The 25078-nt window shown below is 37.1% G+C and overlaps 1 protein-coding gene across 31 annotated transcripts in view; it reads left to right on the forward strand.

Moving 5' to 3' along the window:
- Positions 1-25078, forward strand: part of DST (dystonin) — a 490174-nt gene that overhangs the window by 435923 nt on the left and 29173 nt on the right. For all 31 annotated transcript variants that reach the window (XM_053222643.1, XM_053222633.1, XM_053222646.1 and 28 more), the window contains 14 exons: positions 676-879; positions 2306-2537; positions 3423-3649; positions 5544-5666; positions 5797-5898; positions 8558-8659; positions 10567-10740; positions 11074-11229; positions 14919-15116; positions 15463-15591; positions 17569-17736; positions 18572-18727; positions 18929-19135; positions 22437-22556. In XM_053222643.1, coding sequence (XP_053078618.1) covers positions 676-879; positions 2306-2537; positions 3423-3649; positions 5544-5666; positions 5797-5898; positions 8558-8659; positions 10567-10740; positions 11074-11229; positions 14919-15116; positions 15463-15591; positions 17569-17736; positions 18572-18727; positions 18929-19135; positions 22437-22556 — 2298 coding nt within the window. The remainder of the gene's footprint in view (positions 1-675; positions 880-2305; positions 2538-3422; positions 3650-5543; positions 5667-5796; positions 5899-8557; positions 8660-10566; positions 10741-11073; positions 11230-14918; positions 15117-15462; positions 15592-17568; positions 17737-18571; positions 18728-18928; positions 19136-22436; positions 22557-25078) is intronic.

Below are 25078 nucleotides of genomic sequence, written 5' to 3' on the forward strand. Positions count from 1 at the left end.
TACCCTGTAGCCTTTAACGTTTTAAAATACAGATGGATTTATTCATATGTGTATATTATAGGTATCACATATATACATATAATGGAGTCATACTTAGGTATATGTAATGTAACCTATATATACATATTTTATATTGGTTTAAATATATACATAACTACAATGCCTTATGGCCTTATATCCTCTTAACATTTTCTCTTGTCATTATGTCTGCCTTCTGCTGAACTTCTTTCCTTTTCTTTCCTTCCCTTCCTTCCTCCCTTTTAAAGAATTTTTGCATATATCATGAGTGTACAGAAAGGGACACCGAGAGTTATGGCTTAATCTCTATAGGTTGGGGACATAGTGAGTTCATAATTCTTTATGTAATATGACCCTTGTCAGAGTGTGTACTGCTCTTGATAGGAAATGCATAATGAACTGGGATTCATTATTTCACTCAACGAGCAGTTTTGTACGTACCCTTAAAGAGACTTTGACGTGACCAGACTATTGTTTATTCTTTGTGTCAGGGGCATCTCTTGCTGGCAAGGAGCAGTATGAGCCGTCCTGTGTTAAATGCCTTGTGATGGGAAGGGTGTTTGGAGTTTCTTGCCAGCTGGATGCATTGGGCATGTAGACAGCTGTAATATGGAAGTGTGACCCTGAGATACTGAGAAGCTGTTTGGTTTGTTATAGCAACTGCGAGAGTTGATAGCCGAACACAAGCCTCATATAGATAAGATGAACAAAACTGGGCCACAGTTACTGGAATTGAGCCCAGGGGAAGGCTTTTCTATCCAAGAGAAGTACGTGGCAGCTGACACCCTTTACAGTCAAATTAAAGAAGATGTCAAAAAGCGAGCCGTGGCATTGGATGAAGCTATTTCTCAATCTACTCAGGTAATCATTTATACCAGAAATATGACTGAGTTCGTTTAAATGGCAGAGCATGGAAAAACATTTTCTTGGATCTCCTGATTAAATTTGAACCAGAATTATGTCACTACATTAAATCTAAGTATTGATGTTTTTGCCTCTCAAAAGGGGTATTTGCTCGGTCCAATCCTTATATTTCTCTCTGCCTGCTTGCAGATACAATACAAAATAATTTTCAATGCCTTAAAAAACATACAACTGACATCAGTGTTCAAACATTTAATTAAGTGTCCATCTAAAGTAGAATGGAATATTTGCCACTGGAAGAGCTAAAAGAAAAGTGCTATTATCATTATTAATGAGACACTCCCATGAAGGCAATAAGAAGAAAGACTATGTAGACTGAATTAGAAGGAAACAATATAGAGTTGGAAATTCATGTTTTTCTTTTTTTGAAAATACCTGTTTTCAAGAAGTTGAATTGGAAATTACCTACAGATTTTCCATCTGCACAGTTGGGCTTTTGTTATTATATACACTGACAGTGGAGTGGGCCATTTTTCGTAATCCTGAATGATGATTCTTTTAAAACTGAGGAGAGTGTAAAATCCATGACTGAACAAGGTTTTATGACTTTGCTTTATTGCCCATGGTACCTTTGCAAACAAAACTTTAAAATTCTTTCATGAATCTGATTATGTGTTTGACCATGAATGGAGCTCAAACTTCTGTTCTGTCAGGGAGGTTTTTGTTTGGTCACATTTTTTAACATTTTTCAATTCAGAAAATTTAGAACTTAAGAAATTCATGTATTCTAATAAAAAATGTTCTTGAATCTTACATTTAATAATATAACGTTTTTAGGATGTCAAAATAATGAGTATAGATGAATAAAACAGTTTTGATAGAAAAACACACAGCTTATTGGGCTTAATTTTTAAAATTAATTTGAATTATGATAAAATGAGGCAACAGGTAAAATGCTGATGTCAGCTAGTCCAATTATATATTAACGTATGCTGTTTCTTTCTTTTTTTAACGTATACGGTTTCTTAACGAATACACTCATTTGGGTAGATATGTTAACAAAGTAGCTAAGATTTAATTCTTGATTGTGACATTAACTATATGGGGGTTTTTTTTGTTTTCATTTATTTTTTTTTAATTTTTTTTTCAACGTTTATTTATTTTTCGGACAGAGAGAGACAGAGCATGAACGGGGGAGGGGCAGAGAGAGAGGGAGACACAGAATCGGAATCAGGCTCCAGGCTCTGAGCCATCAGCCCAGAGCCTGACGTGGGGCTTGAACCCACGGACCGCGAGATCGTGACCTGGCTGAAGTCAGACGCTTAACCGACTGCGCCACCCAGGCGCCCCTGTTTTCATTTAAATGTGACATTTGATATCACAGGTCTTTTCCCCATAAATGACCCCTTTGATTCACTTCTAGTTCCACGACAAGATAGACCAGATCCTTGAGAGCCTGGAACGCATCGTGGAGCGTTTGAGGCAGCCGCCTTCGATCTCAGCTGAGGTAGAGAAGATTAAGGAGCAGATCAGTGAGAATAAGAATGTGTCAGTAGACATGGAGAAGCTACAACCATTATATGAAACACTTAAAAAGCGGGGAGAGGAAATGATTGCGAGATCTGAGGGCACTGACAAAGACATATCTGCCAAAGGTAATAATTTCAGAATAAGGAAACAACTGAACTTTACCTTTAAAATAATTCTAAATAATTCTAAACATTTAGAATTGTCCTGGTGTTTACGGACGGTCCAATTGCATAACAAAATGCCAGAGTTTAGAAAAGGTACTACCATTGGGGTTGAAGAGCTATGTACAAAAATCCCTTGTTAATGTTTTTCTGTGTTACAAAGTGTGCCATTATGCAAAAGCCATGTGTTCTTTGGGACTTCTAAACCAGTTTTTTAAAGCATGATGCTAAGGGACAAATCTAGGTTTTGTTTTTGTTTTTTTTCTCATTACTAATTACACGCTACTTTTTATAATGCGTACAACAGACTGGGTATCCTGTAGCCACAGAAATGGCAACCACGACCTTAGCCAGCCATCTTAAAGATAAGAGCTGGGGGTCAAAAGGAAGAGTATATACATGGATTAGTGGAAGTTTATAAGGTTACTCTAGAAACAAGCCCAAAATACATATCCTACATTGTTATATTCCTGAGACTGAACAGACATCAGTATTTTTGATTTGGAGAACTTAAGTGGTTATTTCATTTTCTTTGGAATGAAGGTCAGCCTTGGTGAACTTCAAACTTGATAAACTTAGGTCTAGTCTGAGCTCACTTACCCTTGAGTGTCTACTTTTGTCAGAAAGAGCCTTGGTTCAGGAGGAGTAGGATACCCTGAGAGCTTGCATTTGTCTAGAATATGCTATATTGGGCCTAGTGATACTCACTAGGCTGTGGTCAACTAAAATTGGGTCCAGTTTTAGATACTTAGCAAATTGAATCACTGTTTCTGTGTAAACTAAAACATTCTGCTTTATTGCTTAAATGAGACTAACATATTGCCTTTTTGATACTATTTTGTGCCATAGCTGTTCAGGATAAGCTTGACCAAATGGTTTTCATTTGGGAGAACATACACACACTTGTGGAAGAAAGGGAAGCCAAACTACTGGATGTAATGGAATTAGCAGAGAAGTTCTGGTGTGATCACATGTCATTGGTCGTAACCACTAAAGACACACAAGATTTCATCCGGGATCTGGAGGATCCTGGAATTGATCCCTCGGTAGTAAAACAGCAGCAAGAAGCAGCAGAGGTAAGCAGAAAATCTCCTTTAAAGTAAAAAAAAAAAAGTAAGTTGTAATGAAACCTGGATTCCCTTGGTAAATATTTGGAATTACTCTATTACAGTTTATATTCGGTTCCAAAAGTAGAATGCATAGTGATATAATAAGAAATAGATTATACCCACATATTTCACTGAGAGAGTATGTATTTTTAAAGTTTCCCTTCATCTCAACTCCTCCTGCCTTATTTCAGGCCCTTGTTCCCTCCATTTTTGGCTTCTGAAGTAATCCATAGTGGTATCCTTACCTGCAGAGTCTTTTTCCTTGCCCGACTTCCAACCTTGTCCTCTCTCTAGATCTACTCTTACCATATCGCCACTCAAAACCACTCGGAGGCATCCACTGCCTACAGAATGAAATCCAGACACCCGATAGTAGTGTCCTGGCCTTTTACATCCCAGCATAGCCCATGCCTGTGTTCTCAAAGCCATTTGGTTGAGTGCTGCTCCTTTATTAGAAAGTGGCTTCCCCTGACACTGCGGTGTGCTCTTTCTAGTCTCTGTTATCTTTGCGGATTAGTTACCTCACCCTCGTATGTTCCTACCACTCTTCTGGCAAATCCCACTCAAACTTCAAGGGTCATTTGGGTTGTAAGCCTTCATGAAAAATCTTTTCTTGCATACTTAGGAAAGTTTGTCTGTGTTCTCATAATGCTGTCCTCATGCAAAAGACTCTACACATAGTATAACTTATTGATTATATCTCTTTTTCCTAATGGACTTTGATCCCCTTGAGTGGAATAGCCCTATTTTTATTTATATCCCCAATGCCTAGTTTGGGCTTGGTTTATGCTTATTAAATGTTTCTTGAGTGAATAAATATATTTAACCAAGAAGATTAAAGCAAAAGTAGTACACTGCATTTTTCTCCTATTTTTTTTTTTGTAGTTTATAAGTCCTAGGGAAATGACATAATAAGCTAGATTATCTTAATCTACTAACATTGTTAATTTGTTAGAAGTTTTTGAACTCGTGCTTTACTTTTGCTTTTTTAAGTTCTATTCTTAACAACTTTAAAATATGCAATGCAGTATTATTAACTACAGTTACCAAGCTATACATTGCTTCCCATGACTTCTTTTTTAACCAATGGAAGTTTATACCTTTTGACCCTCTTCACCCCTTTCTCCCACCCACATCCCCTGCCTCTGGCAACCACCTTATCTGTTCTCTGTGTCTGCAAGCTTGGTTTGGTTGTGTGCATAGGGATAGGAGTACTTTAGATTTGTTGTTGTTGTTGTTGTTGTTGTTGTAGATTACTCAACCTCTATTTTAAATGTATATTGCCAGGGCATCTGGGTGGCTTGCTCACTTGAGTGTCTGACTCCTGATTGCAGTTCGACTCATGAACCCAGGTTCGTGAGTTCGAGCTTCACATCTGGCTCTGCACTGACAGTACAGGGCCTGCTTGGAATTCTCTCTCTCTCTCCCTTTCTCGGCCTCTCCCCTGCTCATGCTCTCTCTTTTCTCTCAAAATAGATTTTAAAAAACTTCAAAAAAATAAAGAAAAATATAAATGTATATTGCCCAAACTATTTTGTTTCAAAAACAAAATATATCTCTACACTTTTCATTGTTATTGATATTTAAAGGAGCTTGTTATGGTATTTGTTATGTAGAATTAATTCTTTAAATATTGTTTTTAGAATAAAACATGTTTATTACAAAGGATGCTGTTTTTCTTTAAAATATTTCTGCTTTCTTATTCAAAAAATTGATCGCAGAAAGTTAGAAAAGAAGAAGAAAATAAAATTGATCATAATCCCACTTCCTAGAAATAACTATAATTAATGTCTCTGTGTCCATGTTTTTAGTTCCCGTGTGTTTTTGCTTAAAACTCTCAGGCTGTCATTTCTTATTCTAGGCCATTAAGGAAGAAATTGATGGACTACAGGAAGAGCTGGATATAGTTGTCAACCTGGGCTCTGAACTCATTGCTGCATGTGGGGAACCTGATAAACCCATTGTCAAGAAGAGTATAGATGAGGTACAGCTAGTGTATTTCCTACTCTCATCAAAATGCTTTTTTAAAAAAGATTTTGTTTAAAGCACATTTGGAAGAAATAGTTGCAAACTTAATAAATGACACTAAAAGAGTTGTGATATTTATATTGTAGTTAAATTCAGCCTGGGATTCTCTGAATAAGGCTTGGAAAGACCGGGTGGACAAACTTGAGGAGGCAATGCAGGCTGCCGTTCAGTACCAGGATGGACTACAGGTGAGGGCGTTGCGGCGTGTCTCCTGGCAGGAGAATCGGGCTGACTGACGCGTGCGGATTTACACATTGACACCACCCCAGCACCGCAGATACGTGTGCAGTAGGCTCACCTACTCAGTGTATGTTTTGCCGTTTGGAAGGTATTTCTGACACTGGATAGATGTGTAGATTTATGCACACATCTCACTACATTTTTATACACACGGTGCAATTTACTTTGAAAAGAAAAATTTTGATTTTTGGAAAATGTTAATGGTTCCACACCAGACAGTGAAATGAGAGCTGAATCGGAGTTCTCTTCTAAAGTTGAGTGGAGTAAGATGAAAGGAGTAAACACTATCTAAAAATATCCCTGAGTTTAACTAAAGTCAGAAGTAAAAGAGATTTGATTTGAAGCCAGTGTTCCCCGTTGAACTAAAATAGAGTTCTGTTTCATTAGGTCATAATCTGTTGTGTAAAATGTTTTTCTTCCTTTCCATCCACGTAATTCCTTTTCACGGTTGTTTTTCACACCCCTTAACGGTTCTCATTCAGTTTATTAACCATGTTTTAAAGTTTCCCTTTTCATATGAAAAATTGTCTTGTTGGTGGAGGCCAGCTCAGGGACATTTCTCTCCTTACCTTCTTCAGCTTTATTCCATTTCCTAACAGGCTGGCCAGTGTTGAATCTGTCAACCCTCCTACCGTATGGAAAAAGCCCTTCTGAGTATTTCCATAACACCAAGTGAATATTATTTTTAAAGCTCAGATGAGAACATCTTTTCCTTTTTATTATGCCATTCCATTTCTATATTTGTAAAAGTAAATATCAGAAGCCAGGCTTCATGCCAGTTGAAAGTGTTTTGAACTTTGGAAATATATGAAAAAATTCACCACAAATAATATCTTATATAACTTTCCTCCTTCCCCCACTTTTTAACCGAAGAGTTAAATGATTGGTTAGGTTTCAGTGGCCAGGAACTAACTAATCAGGCTCCAGCCCTCAGTTTGTGGAAGCAGGTCATGATTTGTATGTATTATTAATAAATGACTGAGCTGTGCCCTCTTCTGTGGCTGGAGATGGCACTGCCACCATTTGCAGCCTTTTGACCTCAGGAGCCATTAGCCACAGAGGTCCCTGGCTAGGCTCTATGACTTTCCTTTTTTAAAAATTTTAATGTTTGTTTATTTGTTTTTGAGAGACAGAGAGAGAGGGAGGGGGGATGCAAGTGGGGGGAGGGCAGAGAGAGAAAGGGACACAGAGAATCCCAAGCAGGCTCCATGCCGTCATTGCAGAGCCTGATGTGGGGCACAAATCCGGGAACCATGAGATCATGACCTGAGCATGAAATCAAGAGGGAGACTTAACCAGCCAAGCTACCCAGGTGCCCTGGGGCACCTTAACTTTTACTCTCTCATTACCCCTGCTAGACAGACAAGGCCCATTATAGGTTAGGAGCATCATCTGCGGGAATGAAGGGCCACTTGATTTATTAAATAGGTAAGATTGGCTAGAACGAGATGTTGAAAGGTCCAGAAGCTCTAGGCATTTCAGGGTTTGACTGTAAAGTAAAAAAAAAAAAAAAAATATATATATATATATATATATATATGTCTTTATTAATTGAAGAGCTAAAGGTATGCGTGGGGTTCATTAATTTATCGGAGATTGTATTTTTATGTTCTTTATTCATGCGACTCTTGACAAATTTACTTTACATAACTGAAGTATTAACATTTTGATTGTGAAACTGGTTTAATAGCATAATTACATAATAAGCAGCTTATAAGTTCTCATTAAATATATATTTATATATTTATTAAATATATATTTATTAAATATTAAATATATATTAAATATATACATAAATACATATATTTATGTATATATATATAAATACATATATTTATGTATATATATATATATAATTTCACAGGTTACTGCTTAAGTTATTGGGTTTATTAATGATAAATGAAAATAACAGATAGTTTCCAAGATTCTTCCTCCTACTATATGGTCTGGCAACTTCATTAAAGTCCAGAATAATTTTGTGCATTCAGTATCTGAAAGAAATGTGAGTTGTGCCTTCCTAAAATGTTTATATTACATAAAAATAACAGGAAAAATAGATTCTGTAGTCTATGTTGTAATTCAGAATCATGGTCATAATATTAATTGTGGTATGTGCAGGATTTTTATGCTAATCTAAATAACGTGTAAGGCTTTAGCTGGGCCAAATATTTTACTCAAGTGGTAAACAATAAACTTCTTGCTTTATTGGAAAAAACAGATGGCTTTGAAATCTTTTTCTTTCAATATATTTACATAATCTTCCTCTTAGAATTCTCTATGCTTTCTTATGTCTATTTCATGTGATTGAATTTATAAAACTTTTTCAAATGCACTTTTTTGAAAGTTGTTAATATTCTAAGATTCCATTCAGAAAAGAATTTCCTTTGTAAAGTTGGATCCAGAATTGAAGGTTCTATCTATTACATATTTGGGACAACTTTTTCATCATATTGTTTCTTTTACTTATTTAGATGAACCATCTTAATTTGTAAAATAAGCTGATTCCATAATATCTGTATAGATTTATGATTGTACTTTTCTGTAGCACTTGGGATGTTATAGCAATTTCAGATGTACTAATAACTCATGGGCTAATGTGTTTTTCAGACAATATTTGACTGGGTAGATATTGCAGGTGGTAAATTAGCTTCAATGTCACCAATTGGAACAGATCTTGAAACTGTCAAGCAGCAGATTGAAGAGCTAAAGGTATGCGTGCGGTTCATTAATTTATCAGAGATTGTATTTTTATGTTCTTTATTCATGGGACTCTTGACACAAATTTATTTTACATAGCTAAAGTATTAACATTTTGATTGTGAAACTGGTTTAATATAGCATAATTACATAATAAGCAGCATATAAGTTCTCATTAAATGATACAAAATACTAGTTTTCTTCTTATTAAATCAATACCTATTCATTATAGAAAAGTCAGAAAATGATAACCAAAAAGGTGGCTTTTTAAAAGCTACCCAAAAATGTTACATACAACTTCTCTTAAGATTTGATCTATAGCCTTTCAGAAATCCTTATGCCGAAAGATACACACTGAAGAGGGGAAGGGGGTGGGAGAGTGTGGGTGTATACTTTATACACATGTAGCTCATACTGTAAGGATTTTTATAACTTCATTATTCAATGGTGTATCATTGTCCTCGATACACATATAACGTTTTTGTTTTTTTCAGTGGGTCAGAGTAATCCATTTAGTCTAACAGGCTGAAGAAACATCCTTGGTATAATAGTGTTTCCCAAAATGTTTGTTTTGTAAAAATGTTTATTGTTTTCTATCTGCTTTCCTCTGTAATTTTTACTTTCGTGGTTCTTGATCTCCAGCTGTGTAAGTGGCTGGACTGTTTCCTCTTTGAATTCCTCTGTGCTGATGATCATTTATCCAAGTGGGATCAGCTGTTTCCTTCCTAATTTCAAGTCCCCATCCAAAGAGACATCATGCCATTTTCAATGAACTCTACTAGATGTTTATATACATTTATTATCTGGCTTTAAAATTATAGCATTTTCATCTCTATGTGTGATGTAGAATATTTCATTTAGAAATTATTACCGTTGCCATTATTAGATTGTGTTTTATTTTCTTTACCTTTATGTGGTCATGTAGTAAGCACATGATATACTTTTTGTACATTTACATGTGTACATTTTTTTTTTATATTTGCATATATCTCAGTAGTTTTCATGCAGCAGGCTGCTTACGAATGCTGTCTCTGAGATTCGGTTGTCTTGAGATTACATCCCAGTGCATTCACTTACTTAGCCAGAGGACCTCGGGACAGTTCTCTAACTGGTCTCACTTTTGTGTCCTTAGCTTGAATTGAGAATAAAATTATTTTCTTTATAAGTTTGTTAGAACAAAGAAAGTGTTCATGATACCTTAGTTATTATTTTTTAATTATTATTTTCATGTTTGAAAAAAATTAAGGGACTATTTAGTCATTAATAACGTACTACTTAATGATTTACTATTACAGATAAAAAATAAATATTTTGTGAAGGACAGTTTCCTACTACAAGCAACCATTTGCTAACCTGTGTTGGTTGCCAAAGCCAAGATCATTAAATACATGTTAGTGAGCGCTGGGAGAAAAATAATGTTATTCTGAGTCAGCAGTAGGTTAGGCATAGGAATAACTGAATATCAACGAACACAGCACAGCCACAGAAAACATAAAATGTTCAGTGGATGCACTGTTTTTGAGCAGGAAATAAATATTAATCTGGGTTTCTTAGAGATTTTTTTGGGGGGGGGGGTTTCATATAGGTCAGTGTATCAAAGCTCATTTATTGAATATAATAGGCATTGGAATAAGGTTAACCTGGAAATATCTTAAATTTGTACTATTGAGAACAAAAGTGAGATGTCAAAATTATAAATAGAAATATCTTTCCAGCATTTATAAAACATTGAATAAAGAAAGTATATTTCTCTCATCTTTTTTTATTTGTAATTCTTTTGTGTTAGATTTTATTCCTCTTCATCTCCCTGGCCATAGTAAATATGAATTAGAATAAATATTGAATCCATAGGATTTTTATTGTTTAAAGTTTTGATTTAGAACACATTTTCCTTGTATATCTCCTTTTTTAAAAAATAGCAATTCAAGTCAGAGGCCTACCAACAACAGATAGAAATGGAGAGGCTAAATCATCAAGCAGAGCTTTTGCTGAAGAAAGTAACAGAAGAGAGCGACAAACACACTGTTCAAGACCCATTGATGGAACTGAAATTGATATGGGATAGTCTGGATGAAAGAATTATCAACAGACAGGTAAACACCAAGCCTTTTGTTAGGAAGTTAGAGAAGTTCGGGTAAAATCATTATTAAAAAATAAAATAGGTGATTAAGCACATAAACTTTTGAAGCCCCTACGTAAATTCTTATTTTATTAGAACTCTTCCTGCTTCTCAACATGCCATTTTTAACCACAAGGAATGTCAAGCGTAAAATGTAGGGTATAATTGGGCTTCATTGGGTATGCCTACAGAATTACACAGTGTGCAACAATTGATTTTTCTTTTTTGCTCTTGTTATTTTTATAAATGTATGTCATTCATGATATCGAATTCATATGGATTTTCTTCCTCTCCACTGTTTCTGTAGCATAAGCTAGAAGGTGCTCTGTTAGCACTGGGCCAGTTCCAGCATGCCCTGGATGAGCTGCTTGCCTGGCTGACACACACTGAGGGCCTGCTGAGTGAACAGAAGCCTGTGGGAGGAGACCCTAAGGCCATTGAAATCGAACTCGCCAAGCACCATGTATGTAGCTGTGATTGCGTGTCGTGTTTCTTCTCTATGCGTTTCTAATGTCATCAGAGTTTTGTTTTGGTATGTTTCCTCTTTATGTATTTTTCAAGTTGATGGTGATAGCTCAGGTTCATATTTGACATTTGTAACTGAAGGCTAAACTCCTTAAGACACAGTTTTTAAAAGATTATAAACAATTTTTTTTTTCCTCATTGTTCAGGGCAGTTATCCAAAACGGCAAGGATGGGAAACTTCTAGCTAAATTTCCAGACTGCGTGGCAGATATTGGTTTAAATCCCTGATTATCCCTGTCACTGGATTGACATAGCCTAGTTTTAAAAGTGGTTGGGGATACCCTAAAAAAGTCATAGGCTCAAAATGTTGTTCCGCTGCAGGCTGTGTGTATGTTTTTCCTCTGGTCGCCCTTAGCGCCATGTGTGTGTCACCTGCTGCGTGTTTGGCATGTCTAACATCTTTCTGCTTGCCTGTGCATCTCTCACTCTGTGGAGGTTTGTTCTTTAGTCTCCGTGTCTCCCTGACTTCTCATTGGCTTTCTGTGTCTTAGTACTTTTCTTTCTGAATTAGTTTTAAGCAATATTTATTATGTTTAAAAGGGTTTTTATATGTCCTGAACATGATGGATAGCTTTAAATTAAAAAATAAATTAAATTAAAAATTTTAATTATATCTTGAGGTACATACACAACAACTTTATGTTGTCATCTTTGTGATACTTGATTGACAATTCTTTTTTTTTTAAGTTTTTTTTTATATTTTAGACTATTTTTGAGAGAGAGCCAGAGAGAGAGCAGGGGAGGGGCAGAGAGAGAAGGAGAGAGAGAATCCTAAGTAGGCTCCACACTGTCAGTGCAGAGGCCCATGCGGGGCTCCAACCCACAGACAGTGAGATCGTGATCTGAGCTGAAATCAAGAGTCAGATGCTCAACCGACTCAGCCACCCAGGTGCCCATTGTTGTCATCTTTGTGGCCCTTGGGTGACAATTCTTAATAGAAAATGCCCTATCTCTGTACAACCTGGAGAGTTTAGGGAGGAGGAAAGCATGGAGCTCAACACAGTGGGCCCCAAACTGATAGCCGGAGGCATCTTCAAGGCTTAGATGATATCCAGCCTAGGTAGGTCATCAGAGCAGAACTTGTGGGGGGTTGAGAGCAGAATTCTAGTTTATTACGATAAAGTTCATTTGACTAGAAAAATAAATCCTGAAACCCAGTTGTTAGAATCTTTGTGCAAATGACCAAAGCCATTGACTTGGCCAGGAGAAGTGAGATAAATGATTTTTTTTTCAGATGAAAAGAAAATTCCCTATCTCTTAAGTCAATAGGCTTAATGAATAAAAGGTGATGCTTGGTCGAGTTTATCCTGACAGTCCAGTCTTTCATAGAACTTGAGCGAGCATTCACATTAATAAGGCATCTTACCTAAGGTTATGTCATAAAGTCTGACCTTAAATAAGTTTTCCTTGATTATCAAAGAGAAAATGTTTAATAATTTTTATCATTTTAAAATGAAAGGTGAGTTTTTGGCACTTTACTATCATGATAAAGAGTTTTTTAGTATTCTTGCTGTAGTTTTCCGTCTTTCATACTTTTCCCCACAGTAACCGTACCCTAATTTAAATTTCTTTCCCTCTCTTACCTGGTTCTGTCTTATTTATGATCATTGCCCAGCCATATCCAACTGCCCAGCAGTTAGGACCTATTTTGTATCAATATTTTTTATTATTTAGTGTCTATTTTATACCTTTCTAAGAATAGTAATGACTGGTCAGACTGACTCTGCATAAAAAAAAATATATGTTTATTCCAACTTAGCAGTTGTCCTTAAATGCAACATACATCAGTGACAGGAATTTTTCTAGAGTCCAGTAGAGGTGGGACAGTGAGACACCACGGTCCAGTTATTTTGGCCGGGCATGAGGTAGGGATCTTTTATTTCTGTTTATCTACCTTTGAGCAGTTAGAGATATGTCCTCCCTTCTTCTTCCATTTTTCAAAGGTCACAAGTTAAAGGGCTTAAAATCACTAGCACAGTTGCTGGAGGAAGGGAGGGAATGTTTCCTCAGTTGATTTTATAGCCTTTAACTTCCTTAACAGGTGCCTCAGAGAATGAGTGCATATCGTCAGAAAAACAGTTATCACAGATGATTAGTGCTCTTCACTAAAAATCCCCCTGTTCTGGATTTCCCTCCAGATGTGGGATGCCTTATGTAGGATGATACATGATGTTTCTTTTCTCTCCTGTTGTTAACCCTGAGTCAGTGAATCTAGGGAAAGATTACCATTGGCCCTTACTAACATGAGAGGAAGGTTTCTTCTGGTTTCCAAAAACATAACTGCCGTTTTCTTGAAACTATTCCTAACCTCTATTTGTTCTTTTTTTTAAATTTTTTCTAATGTTTATTTATTTTTGAGAGAGAGAGAGACAGACAGAGTGTGAGCTGGGGAAAAGGCAGAGAGAGGGAGATGCAGAATCCAAAGCAGGCTCTAGGCTCTGAGCTGCCAGCACAAAGCCCAAAGAGGGACTCAAACCCGTAAGCTGCGAAATCATGACCTGAGCTGAAGTCGGATGCTTAACTGACTGAGCCACCCCAAATAGGTGCCCCAGCTCTGTTTGTTCTTTAAAGTGCAATTCTTTTCAGTGTAATTTCAGGGTTTTTTTTAGCCTTGTGGTTGCTTTTTGCACTTAACATTCTTGTCCCATGTTAGCACATTTAAGCATTATTGGTCTATTCTGATATTTTCACTGTACATAAGGAAGGTGTTATTTATTGGAATCTGTAGTGAACACTTCAAATGTGCATTTTCTCGTAAAGGAACAGCTACACTTTTGATTGCTGGGCTTGAGTATTCCTGCTGTCCAGTGAAATCTCTTTTCCTCTACTGTCAGGGCATCCTAAGATTGCTGTCTACTTAGCAGTTAATTGTAGCATCTTTCCAATGAGAGAAGCTTGAAGAATAGTCTGTGGTAATTTTTTTTTCCTCTTAGAGTGTTAATTGTAAAGCATGGCATTATCTAAGAATGTAATAATTTTGTATTTGAAAATGGATATATAGAAATCAAAATATTTTTCAAGTTATTTACTTAAGACATGAAAATTAAGTTCAATCAAAATGATTTTGAATCAAATGAAAACTTTCATAACCTTTTAATTATAATCTCTAGATACTTAATGTCCTCAATATAAGGTTATTCTAATGGGAAGAACTAGCAAAATGTTCTTTGATAATCATTTCAAGGTAGACTAAAGGCATATCCAGGAAAGCTGCAAAGTTAAGGGAAAAGAAGTCCACCATTTGAACACTTTTTTAGTATTAAAACTTTCTGTTGGGGCGCCTGGGTGGCGCAGTCGGTTAAGCATCCGACTTCAGCCAGGTCACGATCTCGCGGTCCGTGAGTTCGAGCCCCGCGTCGGGCTCTGGGCTGATGGCTCAGAGCCTGGAGCCTGTTTCCGATTCTGTGTCTCCCTCTCTCTCTGCCCCTCCCCCATTCATGCTCTGTCTCTCTCTGTCCCAAAAATAAATACACATTGAAAAAAAAAATTAAAAAAAAAAAATAAAACTTTCTGTAGATGATGGTTTTGTTTCCAAATGTTCTATCTTCAGCAAATAAAACAGTTGCATTAAAAGCACTATTAACATGTTATGAGCTAGCAAACATAGTGTTCTCTTCATATTTTCAGGTGCTTCAAAATGATGTACTAGCCCATCAGTCCACAGTGGAAGCCGTTAACAAAGCAGGAAATGATCTGATTGCATCAAGTGCAGGAGAAGAAGCAAGCAACCTTCAGAACAAGCTAGAGATTCTAAATCAACGATGGCAAAATGTTTTGGAAAAAACAGAACAAAGGAAGCAGCAGCTGGATGGTGCCTTGCGCCAGGTGAATAAGAGAGTAGATTCTCAGCCTTTCATGGCCTTCCAGACCAAAATAGTATGGAATTCTTTCGTTGGTTGCAGACCCGGTTTAATTTGTGTACCGTAGGAGAGGAGTAAAAATAAGTGGGATAAAGAACACAGCAGATGAGAAGGCAGCCCTCTGGCTCTTAGTGTAATAGTCTTATCCGCCAGAGCTCTCACCATGAAGAAAGGCAAGGCAAATCCACTTGCACCTGCCTGTTGTTAAGAACGCAGAGAGGCTTAGCAGGCCGGGCTCCCTCGGACATTGTTTTCTCCTTAAAAGTGACAATGTGTTTATGGCCCAGACTTAAAATTCTGTATCACTCCAGGCCAAAGGGTTCCATGGTGAGATTGAGGATTTGCAGCAGTGGCTGACGGACACGGAGCGTCATCTGTTAGCCTCCAAACCTCTGGGGGGGTTACCGGAAACAGCCAGGGAGCAGCTTAATGCCCACCTGGTAAGTATATTATTTCCTACAGCTCTAGCCTCAGAGTAAGAAAGACACTGACCATTTTGTGTGGGTCCTGGTGACCAATAAATTGTGGGAGAAAGTTTAAAGGATATACAGTTTTACAGCAGAAATCTTTATGTGTAAGTGCTAGAAACACCATTTATTGATTAAATTTTTCAAGTCAGAACCTATTCTTTATTTCAGAGATGAGTGTGCCAGAAGTACCTAGAAGTCTAGGTATTTTTTAGAAGCTAATTTGCCCCATAAAATGATGAACTTGTATGGATAGTAATAAAACGTTGTGTAAAGTATAAACTGTTGTACCTTCAGTGAAAAGAAAAATCCCGAAAGCCGTCAGAATTGACTTAAAAATTATTGCTATAAGCATGATACTCCCGTCTAGTTTCATGGAAGGCTGGAAAATATATTCTTGTTCTGTTCAACAGTGACTTGTTTATTTGTTTTACTTTCTTAAGTTTCTTTATTTTGAGTGAGAGAGAGAGAGAGAGAGAGAGAGAGTGTGTGTGTGTGTGTGTGTGTGTGTGAGAGAGAGAGAGAGAGAGAGAATGGGGGAGGGGCAGAGAGAGAGGGAGACAGAACCTCAAGCTGGCTTTGCACCCTCAGTGCAGAGCCTCACGGTGGGGCTCAAACTTGGAGACTTTGAGATCATGACCTGAGCCGAAGACAGGAGTCAGAGGCTTAACCTACTGAACCACCCAGGCACCCCTGTTTGTTTTAATGGTGATAGGGCTGTATCTTCAACTTCACACCTATACGAGCTGTGAACAAGGGGAGGCTTCTGTTTAGTTCATTGTCCAGTGGGAACATTGTGCCTTTGGGCTGTTCCCACCCAGATTCTGTGGCACTGTCCACTCTTAAAAGAGGAAAAAGTAATGAAACTTGAGACTCTGGCTTTCTTTCACAGAAATGGAGACTGACAAATTGAATTTAGACTTTGATTTATTGGCATTTCCTATTCATTTACATTATAATTCAGGTTTAGAAGTTTTAAGATAAAACAGTCTGTTTCATATTTTGAAAACTAATCCTCTTTTATACTTGTGAATTTGCATCAGAAAGTTTTTTTTAATATTCAAATGCTGACAATTAGTATCTTGAGAAATAAGAGTAGATATGCTTGGGGATTGGGCAAAAGAATTGGGCCATTATACATCCAAGCCTGTATTCTTTATCAGATGTCCAATGTTGTTGTGAGAGCTTATTGAAACCACACTTGGTTGTAAATAATTTTGAGTTTGGGGATTTGGATAGGAAGTAACCATCATACAGGTGTTGTGGAGAACTGGTCTTAAGTTTTTACATGAATGTAACTCTTGTTTTGATATTAAATTCTGAATTTGTTTTCATAATTTTTTTGTATTCTCTGTAGAAGAAACACATTGCATTCCAGTTGAAAGATATAAACATGTTATAAATGAGAGTAATATTCATAGTATCCCGAATTTGTCTTTTGTGATTCCAAAGTCCGAACAATCAACTTAAAATATCTTACTGTATTGAGCCTTCACTTTCTATTCGTTGTGTGCCTTCTGAGCACAGAAATAAACTGTCCCAAAAATTATTATAGCCACTGTCATAGTCTGAGGTGAGACTTAGAAAGCCCATGTTACAGAGAAGGAAAACAAGGCTCAGAGAAGGTAATCACTTGCTCAGGGTCACCGAGCTGATTGGTTACTGCACAGTGAAACCTTTCTTGATAACATAAAAGTTACTTACCAACTTTACCATGCTGGACTGAATTGATAATGATAGCACCATTTCTGAGATTTCTGGCAGACGGATATGTCTACAGGCTTAGGTGTTGTTTTAATATAGTGAAATATTTGAATGTGTCACAGTTATTCTGTATGTTAGATAAAGGTGACTATATGATGAGGGGCTTGGGATTGATGACCTGGGAGAGGAACTCTTAGATTTTATTCTCTTAAAAATGATTTAACTTGGGGGGATATCTCAATGTAGGAAATCTGTGCTGCCTTTGATGTTAAAGAAGAAACATACAAAAGTCTGATGCAGAAAGGCCAGCAGATGCTTGCAAGATGCCCCAAATCTGCAGAGACAATTGACCAAGACATAAATAACTTGAAAGAAAAATGGGAATCGGTGGAAACCAAACTCAATGAAAGGAAAGTATGTGCTTTAATTAATGTAATAGAATGAATGTTTTATTTCATGAGATTTACTTAATCTCTGAGTAGAATTAGCAGTGGAACTTTTAATGACCCCATGTTTAAATTTTCTTTGTATACATTTGGAGGTATCATGGGGTCAATTGAAAATAGTATTCTCTTTCACACAGGAGGATAGAGTTAAAGCAGTCTGTTCCAACACAGATCATAGATCACGTGTTTCTAGGTGTATTTTTAAATTTGTGAACCACTCGAATTCTGGATTGTTAAATAATTCTAATCACACTTACTTATGTATATAGTGGGAAGGGAAAGAGGGAGGTCAAGAGAGTGAGATGATTGTGTATATAATAAGCACTTCCATGACAAAAGTCCATGAAAAGGGATTAAAAATATCACTGTTTAATGCTACAAGAATAATGATAGGCGAGGAATACTAGATTGTATTCCCTCACTGACAGACCATAATGTATATATATTTCACATCAGTTTGACCCCCCAGATTAATCATGTGAATGTCAAGTTTTCTTTTTATATAAAGATATAAAAGACATCTGTTTAGTGATTGCATTCTGTGGTTCATTGACCTCAAATCACAATTTTAGTGTATATCAGATTATTTTTAGCTGCAGGGAGATCTTCTCACTCTACTAAAAGGGGTTTGGTTTGCCATTATTTTAGTGAAGGCCCATTACACTCATAAACTGTTTAGGTAATACAGAAATACAGATTAGGTATAAAGAAAGGGTGGATGGGAAGGAAATCTGCCAGAGAGTGGTTAAACTGGGGGGAAGACACTTAACTATCATCAAATACTAAATGATCTGCCTTTGCAGACTAAACTGGAAGAGGCCCTCAACTTGGCAATGGAGTTCCACAATTCCCTCCAAGACTTCATCAACTGGCTAACCCAGGCTGAACAGACCCTAAATGTAGCTTCTCGGCCAAGTCTTATCTTGGACACAGTCTTGTTTCAAATCGATGAACACAAGGTATGATGTAACTCAGATGGATAGTATTCTTATTTCAGACCTTTTTAGACCACAGACTGTTTTCATGTCAGAAGTATGAATTTGGTAGTTTAGAAACTTTATTTTGTCCTTTAAAATGGTTTCAGCTTATGACACCAGAAGCACTTATAAAACAGAACAGTTTTTCATGTGTTTCTAATTCCACCCTTCTTTTTGGGAAAGGTCTTCGCCAATGAAGTAAATTCTCACCGTGAGCAGATAATAGAGCTGGACAAAACTGGGACCCACCTGAAGTATTTCAGTCAGAAACAAGATGTTGTCCTAATTAAGAATCTACTGATCAGTGTACAAAGTCGGTGGGAAAAAGTGGTTCAGCGTTTAGTAGAAAGAGGGAGATCTTTGGATGATGCAAGGAAAAGAGCCAAGCAGGTAAACCTTTCTAAACTAGTCAATAAATCAGTTCTAGGTATTGAAATATATATGATGACATTCAAGTACTTTTATCGTAGGCTGTATTGGTTGTAACAATCATGGCACAGGGCCAAGGTGTTTATATCCGAAAAGGGCCTAAGTTTCAATGATAACATCATGTTTTGCCCTAGCACCTTCTGGTCCTGGGAACTAATCTTGAAAAGACTGATTATAGCTTGACTTCATAGACCCACTGTTACTAAGATATAAAAAGAGGCTCAAGTTTTTTGTTACTGGGTTTGTTTTTTTCCTTTGTGCTTGCAATCTCCACTCTCATAGCTGGAGTAAGTCATCAGACTTTAGTATATTGCTACCTTGTGTTTAGTCCTAAGCCAGACTTTGTCCACAAACTCTGAGGGCTGAGAGGCAGACACTGGCCCTCCAGACAGCTTGCTGAAGGGGCTGATTCTGTGTCTAAGCTGCTCGGTACTCCTCACCTTTCTGAATCTTTACGCTTGTTGACAAGCTCTCATTTCTTCTCTGGTATTTTGATACAGTTCCACCCTGCTTTTATTTTTTTATTTTTTCTTTTTTTCAATATATGAAGTTTATTGTCAAATTGGTTTCCATACAACACCCAGTGCTCATCCCAAAAGGTGCCCTCCTCAATACCCATCATCCACCCTCCCCTCCTTCCCACCCCTCATCAACCCTCAGTTTGTTCTCAGTTTTTAAGAGTCTCTTATGCTTTGGCTCTCTCCCACTCTAACCTCTTTTTTTTTTCCTTCCCCTCCCCCATGGGTTTCTGTTAAGTTTCTCAGGATCCACATAAGAGTGAAACCATATGGTATCTGTCTTTCTCTGTATGGCTTATTTCACTTAGCATCACACTCTCCAGTTCCATCCACGTTGCTACAAAGGGCCATATTTCATTCTTTGTCATTGCCACGTAGTACTCCATTGTGTATATAAACCACAATTTCTTTATCCATTCATCAGTTGATGGACATGTAGGCTCTTTCCATAATTTGGCTATTGTTGAGAGTGCTGCTATAAACATTGGGGTACAAGTGCCCCTATGCATCAGTACTCCTGTATCCCTTGGGTAAATTCCTGGCAGTGCTATTGCTGTCCACCCTGCTTTTAAATGAATTGTTTGAACCTTTTAAGGCTTCTTTTTTCCTTTTTCTTTTCATCTAGAGAATCTCACGGGTCTCACGAGGAACTCCCCTAACTCTCTTCACCTACTATTAATATGCCATTCTTAGGCTAAACACAAAAAAGAAGTAGAATTATGTGTCTCTCTACTCTGGGAGAGAGATGTGCCCACCTTGTTTGGCAACTATCTTTGAATTTTACTAGAAACTCTGTGTAACGTTGAGGCTGAATTTTATAATGAGTCTTTTTGCCCCATTCAGTTCCATGTTTCTGTAATTGGTATTGGACTCCATTCTTCTGGGGATCCAGGCTCAGTTGGGTGATGTAAAAGATGTCTGGGAGTCAAATGTTTCTGTGATTAATGCTCTCAGCATACATTTGTTAAAAGCTTAGAAATGACAAATTGCATTGTTGTAGGATTACATGCCGTATTATTTCTTTTTTTGAGTGGGATGTATGATGTGTTCAGTGTTATCAGTGAGACTGTGGAATAGAATTGGTCTCTTCTTGTTTTTATGAGACAGTATTAATGATAAGCCTGACATTCTTCTCTGCACCGAGCAGTGTCCTCGGTAGTATGGGCATTTCTTGAGTTATGAACATCTAATTTATAGAAGTCTTTCTCCTTTCTCCATGTTGTCAATTTTATTTTCTCATTTGGCTTAATCTGTAAGAATTTTCTACTGCTTTTAGGTACAAAAGTATGGCATTTCTTGTATTTATGTGGCTTAAAAATAGTTTTTAAAGCAGGACCAGTCTTAGAACCTGTGCGTTTGTATCATTAAACTTACCATCTGTTATAGCCTATATTAATTGTGGTAAGACCACCAAACACTGCGACTGTTTCTTTATTTCTCACTATCCCACTTTCTTAGTTTGGGGCTCAGATGTTGATCATAGTTCTCTGACTATGGCGGTTTATATACCTCTTCTGGCCTCTTTATTTTTGTATTTAAATTGATGGGAGTTGTGGGAAGGAGGGGTCAGGAGAGCAGGTTTGTGATGAGGTGATCTCAGCGGGCGCTGCCAGCTTTGTGATCCCGTGCTCTTATTGTGCTGATTGTTAAATGTCTTCTTGTTATTTCTTTATTAGTGTGCTTTGATATAAAGCAGATTTTATTTTGATTACTTCTGTTTTTGTTATGTATCCGTTCACTTAAGTTTATTATGAGAAATAATTTATAACCAATTTCACAATTTGGGATCCAAAAATAGTACCCGCTAGTTCTCTGTGATAAACAGAAAAGAGACTGTGGCTGAAGCCAAGTATACATAGCACCAGAATATTGCAAAATCATGGAGGCCAAAGAGAATTCTATTTTGTTAGAATTCAAGTGCTGTGGGTGCTCTTACATATAAAACCAGTAAGTGAGGCCCAGGCGTTAAGTTGAGGATTTTGGTAGTAGCAGTAAAGATACTGAACGCCTTTTGTATTAAATAGGAATGTTATGGACTTCTACTGTTGTTATTCTTTTACTTTTTAAGGCGAGCTTATTAACTTTATCCTTTGTCTTTCCCTTTTTGTTCCTGTTCCTTAACATGGGAATTAAACACCTTAGAAGTAAACCTAGATCTGTCGGTGACAGCAGTGGGCAAATCAAATTCTCTTGAGAGTTTAGTTAATTGCTAAGCAGAAGGAAAGGGAGGGAAATTCTCCCTGGTGTTCCCTGTTTCTAGGCTCATTTCTATTTTTGTTAAAGTTTATATGTTTCAATGAGTTACAACACAGTGACCGTGGGGGCCCGACCACAGAAGCCAAGAGTTAGTAAGACATGGCGAACCCAATAAAGCTACTACTTTCTTCTTTTTTAGGGGAAATTTGAATTAAGTATTTTAAACATTTTCATTAATACTAATTCCTATTTTATTTATTTTATTTTTTTAATGTTTATTATTTTTGAGAGAGAGAGAGAGAGACAGAGAGCAAGCAGGGAAGGGGCAGAGAGGGGGAGACACAGAATCTGAAGCAGACTCCAGGCTCTGAGCTGTCAGCACAGAGCCTGACGCAGGGCTCGAACTCACAGACCGCGAGATCATGACCTGAGCTGTAGTAGCCGCCCAACTGACTGAGCCACGCAGGCGCCCCTATTAATTTCTATTTTAAAAATATAGGGAGCATACCAGGAAATTCTCTGAATTGAGATGTGTATTTCCTTTACAGTTCCATGAAGCTTGGAGTAAACTTATGGAGTGGCTAGAGGAGTCAGAGAAGTCTTTGGATTCTGAACTGGAGATTGCCAATGATCCAGACAAGATAAAAACACAGCTTGCACAGCATAAGGTGGGTCTATAATTAGGAATAGCATAAATGTCATTCTGTATCTCAAGATCACCTTTTAAATCCTTACTTGGTTGTGTATTTATTCATCACTAGAAAAAAAAAAAAAAGGTGTCCTCTGTGGACCTCTGTTAAATTTAAAACCAGCTGCCCATCACATTGGTCAAGTAGCAATAGTATCTTTACTCTCTGCTGACCATCCCACCATCATTCTAGGATTACTGTTAACAAAAAAATATACAAAATTAAAGCTGGCAATGTTCTACAATCTAGAACTTAAAAGATTGAGTGGGGGTCAAGTGTTGGCGTCTCAATTTTTCACTTATCTGTCTTGTCTTGTAATTTCTTTCATAGACCAAATGCTATGCAGAAGATAATTTTATACCAAAAAGTAATATAAATTTTGCCAGATAGATTCTTTCAAACAGTTATGTGGAGAAAATTGGTTGCCTCTGCACAAACTGGTGTTTTGTTATGTATATGTGGTATATGAAATTCTATCCTTACCCTCAAAGACATAGAGTCAGTGGCTTCCTTATGTAGACTAGAAGATGCAGAAACATATTATTTTATATTTTCTGCCTTTTATATTCCTACTACGTTGCATTCAAAGAACATACCCCCCCCCCCATCTTTCTCAACTCTTTTGAATTTGGGTCTGTCATTCTGGTTATAAAGTGATCATCAGCCTTCAGGGTGAGTGCAGTAGGTAAAAGGAGAGTGGTTCCTGCAAAAACTATAAAGTTTTAAGCATCTATCTATTTATCTATCTATCTATCTATCTATCTATCTATCTATCTATCATCTATTATTGCTTGACACATGATAATTTTTTGAAAGCTGGAAAAAATGGGGTGATGTAAGGTTTATCATCATCAGAAAATTCTAGCCATCATATTCATACCGATTGATAGCTTCATGCTGGTTGTTAAGTCACCTCGGGAGGTCACGATCCTAGGATGACAGAAAGAAGCTGTTCTTTGACTAGCTGAGGCCGTGTGAGTGGCTCATTCTGCTGGCACCCTCTACCTGTGAGCTGCCACCATGTTCAGTACTGAGAGCACAGTGAGGGGGAGTAGCACCTTCCTTCCTTCCCCTGATGGAGAAACGAGAGCCTCCTTCTCAAAATACACTGCCTGTTTGAACTTGAACATAGATATCATGTCATGGAGTCTTAGGAAAGTATATTGTGTGTTTAAGTTGGAGAATCCTAGAAATAAGAACACGTGAGGAACCCTTCTAGATCCTCTCTTTTTCCTGGTGTGACTTGTTACCAAAGTCAGCATTTGTCTGAGATAAGGGTACAAGGCACATGAAGCCAATTTTAAAATAAGTCTTTTCTTTCCTCTTCTGGCTACTTTTCTGTCTTTAAAGAGTGTTCATCTATCCTGTATTCAGCTGTAACATTTTTTTATGTATCTGCTCTTTTGAGGAAAATTTGTCAGTGCCATGATTCTAAAACTAATATTCTATTTAGAATAACAAGAAAAAATAATAATTACAGAAAGCAAACTTTAGAAATAGTGTGGTATTGTAATAGCGTTTATTGCTAAAAAAAAAAAAAATCCCAGATGTAGTGGCCTCCTATTATAAGACCAAGTAAATATCTTAGTCATATTAAGACACCTAAAGTGTCTGGGTTTTAAAGGCAATAAAAATGCATTAGGTAATGATAACCAAGATTATTTTAGAAAATTATACATTTGCATAGCATTTTACTCTCTAAGGTGATTCTAATGTGCTACCAGGAGTTAGAATCACTGTGTTAGTGTTTCCATAATATATTATGAGCTTGTAAGATGCCCATCAAGTTGACCTTCCTTCCTTCCCATCTCTGAGATTGTATATGCAATAGCAGTGGTCTCATTCTTGCTATTACACACTTACAAACACACACAAAATGTAAGATGATAATGAGAGAGGCCTGCAAAGACAGTGTCCCTACTTTAGAAAAGCTTTTAATTGAGTTGTGTAGACAGATTATATAATCCATCTTTCCCACACATAGAAATTTTCATACACAAACATGCAGATTAACAATGTAAAAAATAGGAAAGTATAGATGTCACATTAGCAATATAGCTATTTGACACTGGAAAAGTAATCTGTAGATCTTGAGAGACGTTCGTAGGGCATCATAGAGTTGGGGAGGAGGGGTATAGGCTTGCCAAGGGGTGGGAATTGAAGGGGCAGTAGGTCGGAACATAGGAATCTTGAGATGTGGTTCTTATTTGCCCTTCACCCTGGCTCACAGGTGAAATTATACGTATCATCATTGTAAACATCCAAAGTGTGTGACAGCAGATCTAGTTGACCAAAACAAAACAAAAAAACCAAAAACCCACAAACAAAAAACAAAACCTGTGGTAAATTTACACATTATGAGTCACTCTGTGTCCACATAGACCTTTATTTAGTTACTCATTGAGTGTCAACTACTTTTTCCTCTCCAAAATCTTGGGTTTCTCAATAGCAGATTAGCAATTCCATTTTATTATAACTAGTATACTATTTGTGGTTTATAG

This window comes from Acinonyx jubatus, chromosome B2 (assembly GCF_027475565.1).
Source record: "Acinonyx jubatus isolate Ajub_Pintada_27869175 chromosome B2, VMU_Ajub_asm_v1.0, whole genome shotgun sequence".
Taxonomy (NCBI): Eukaryota; Metazoa; Chordata; class Mammalia; order Carnivora; family Felidae; genus Acinonyx; species Acinonyx jubatus.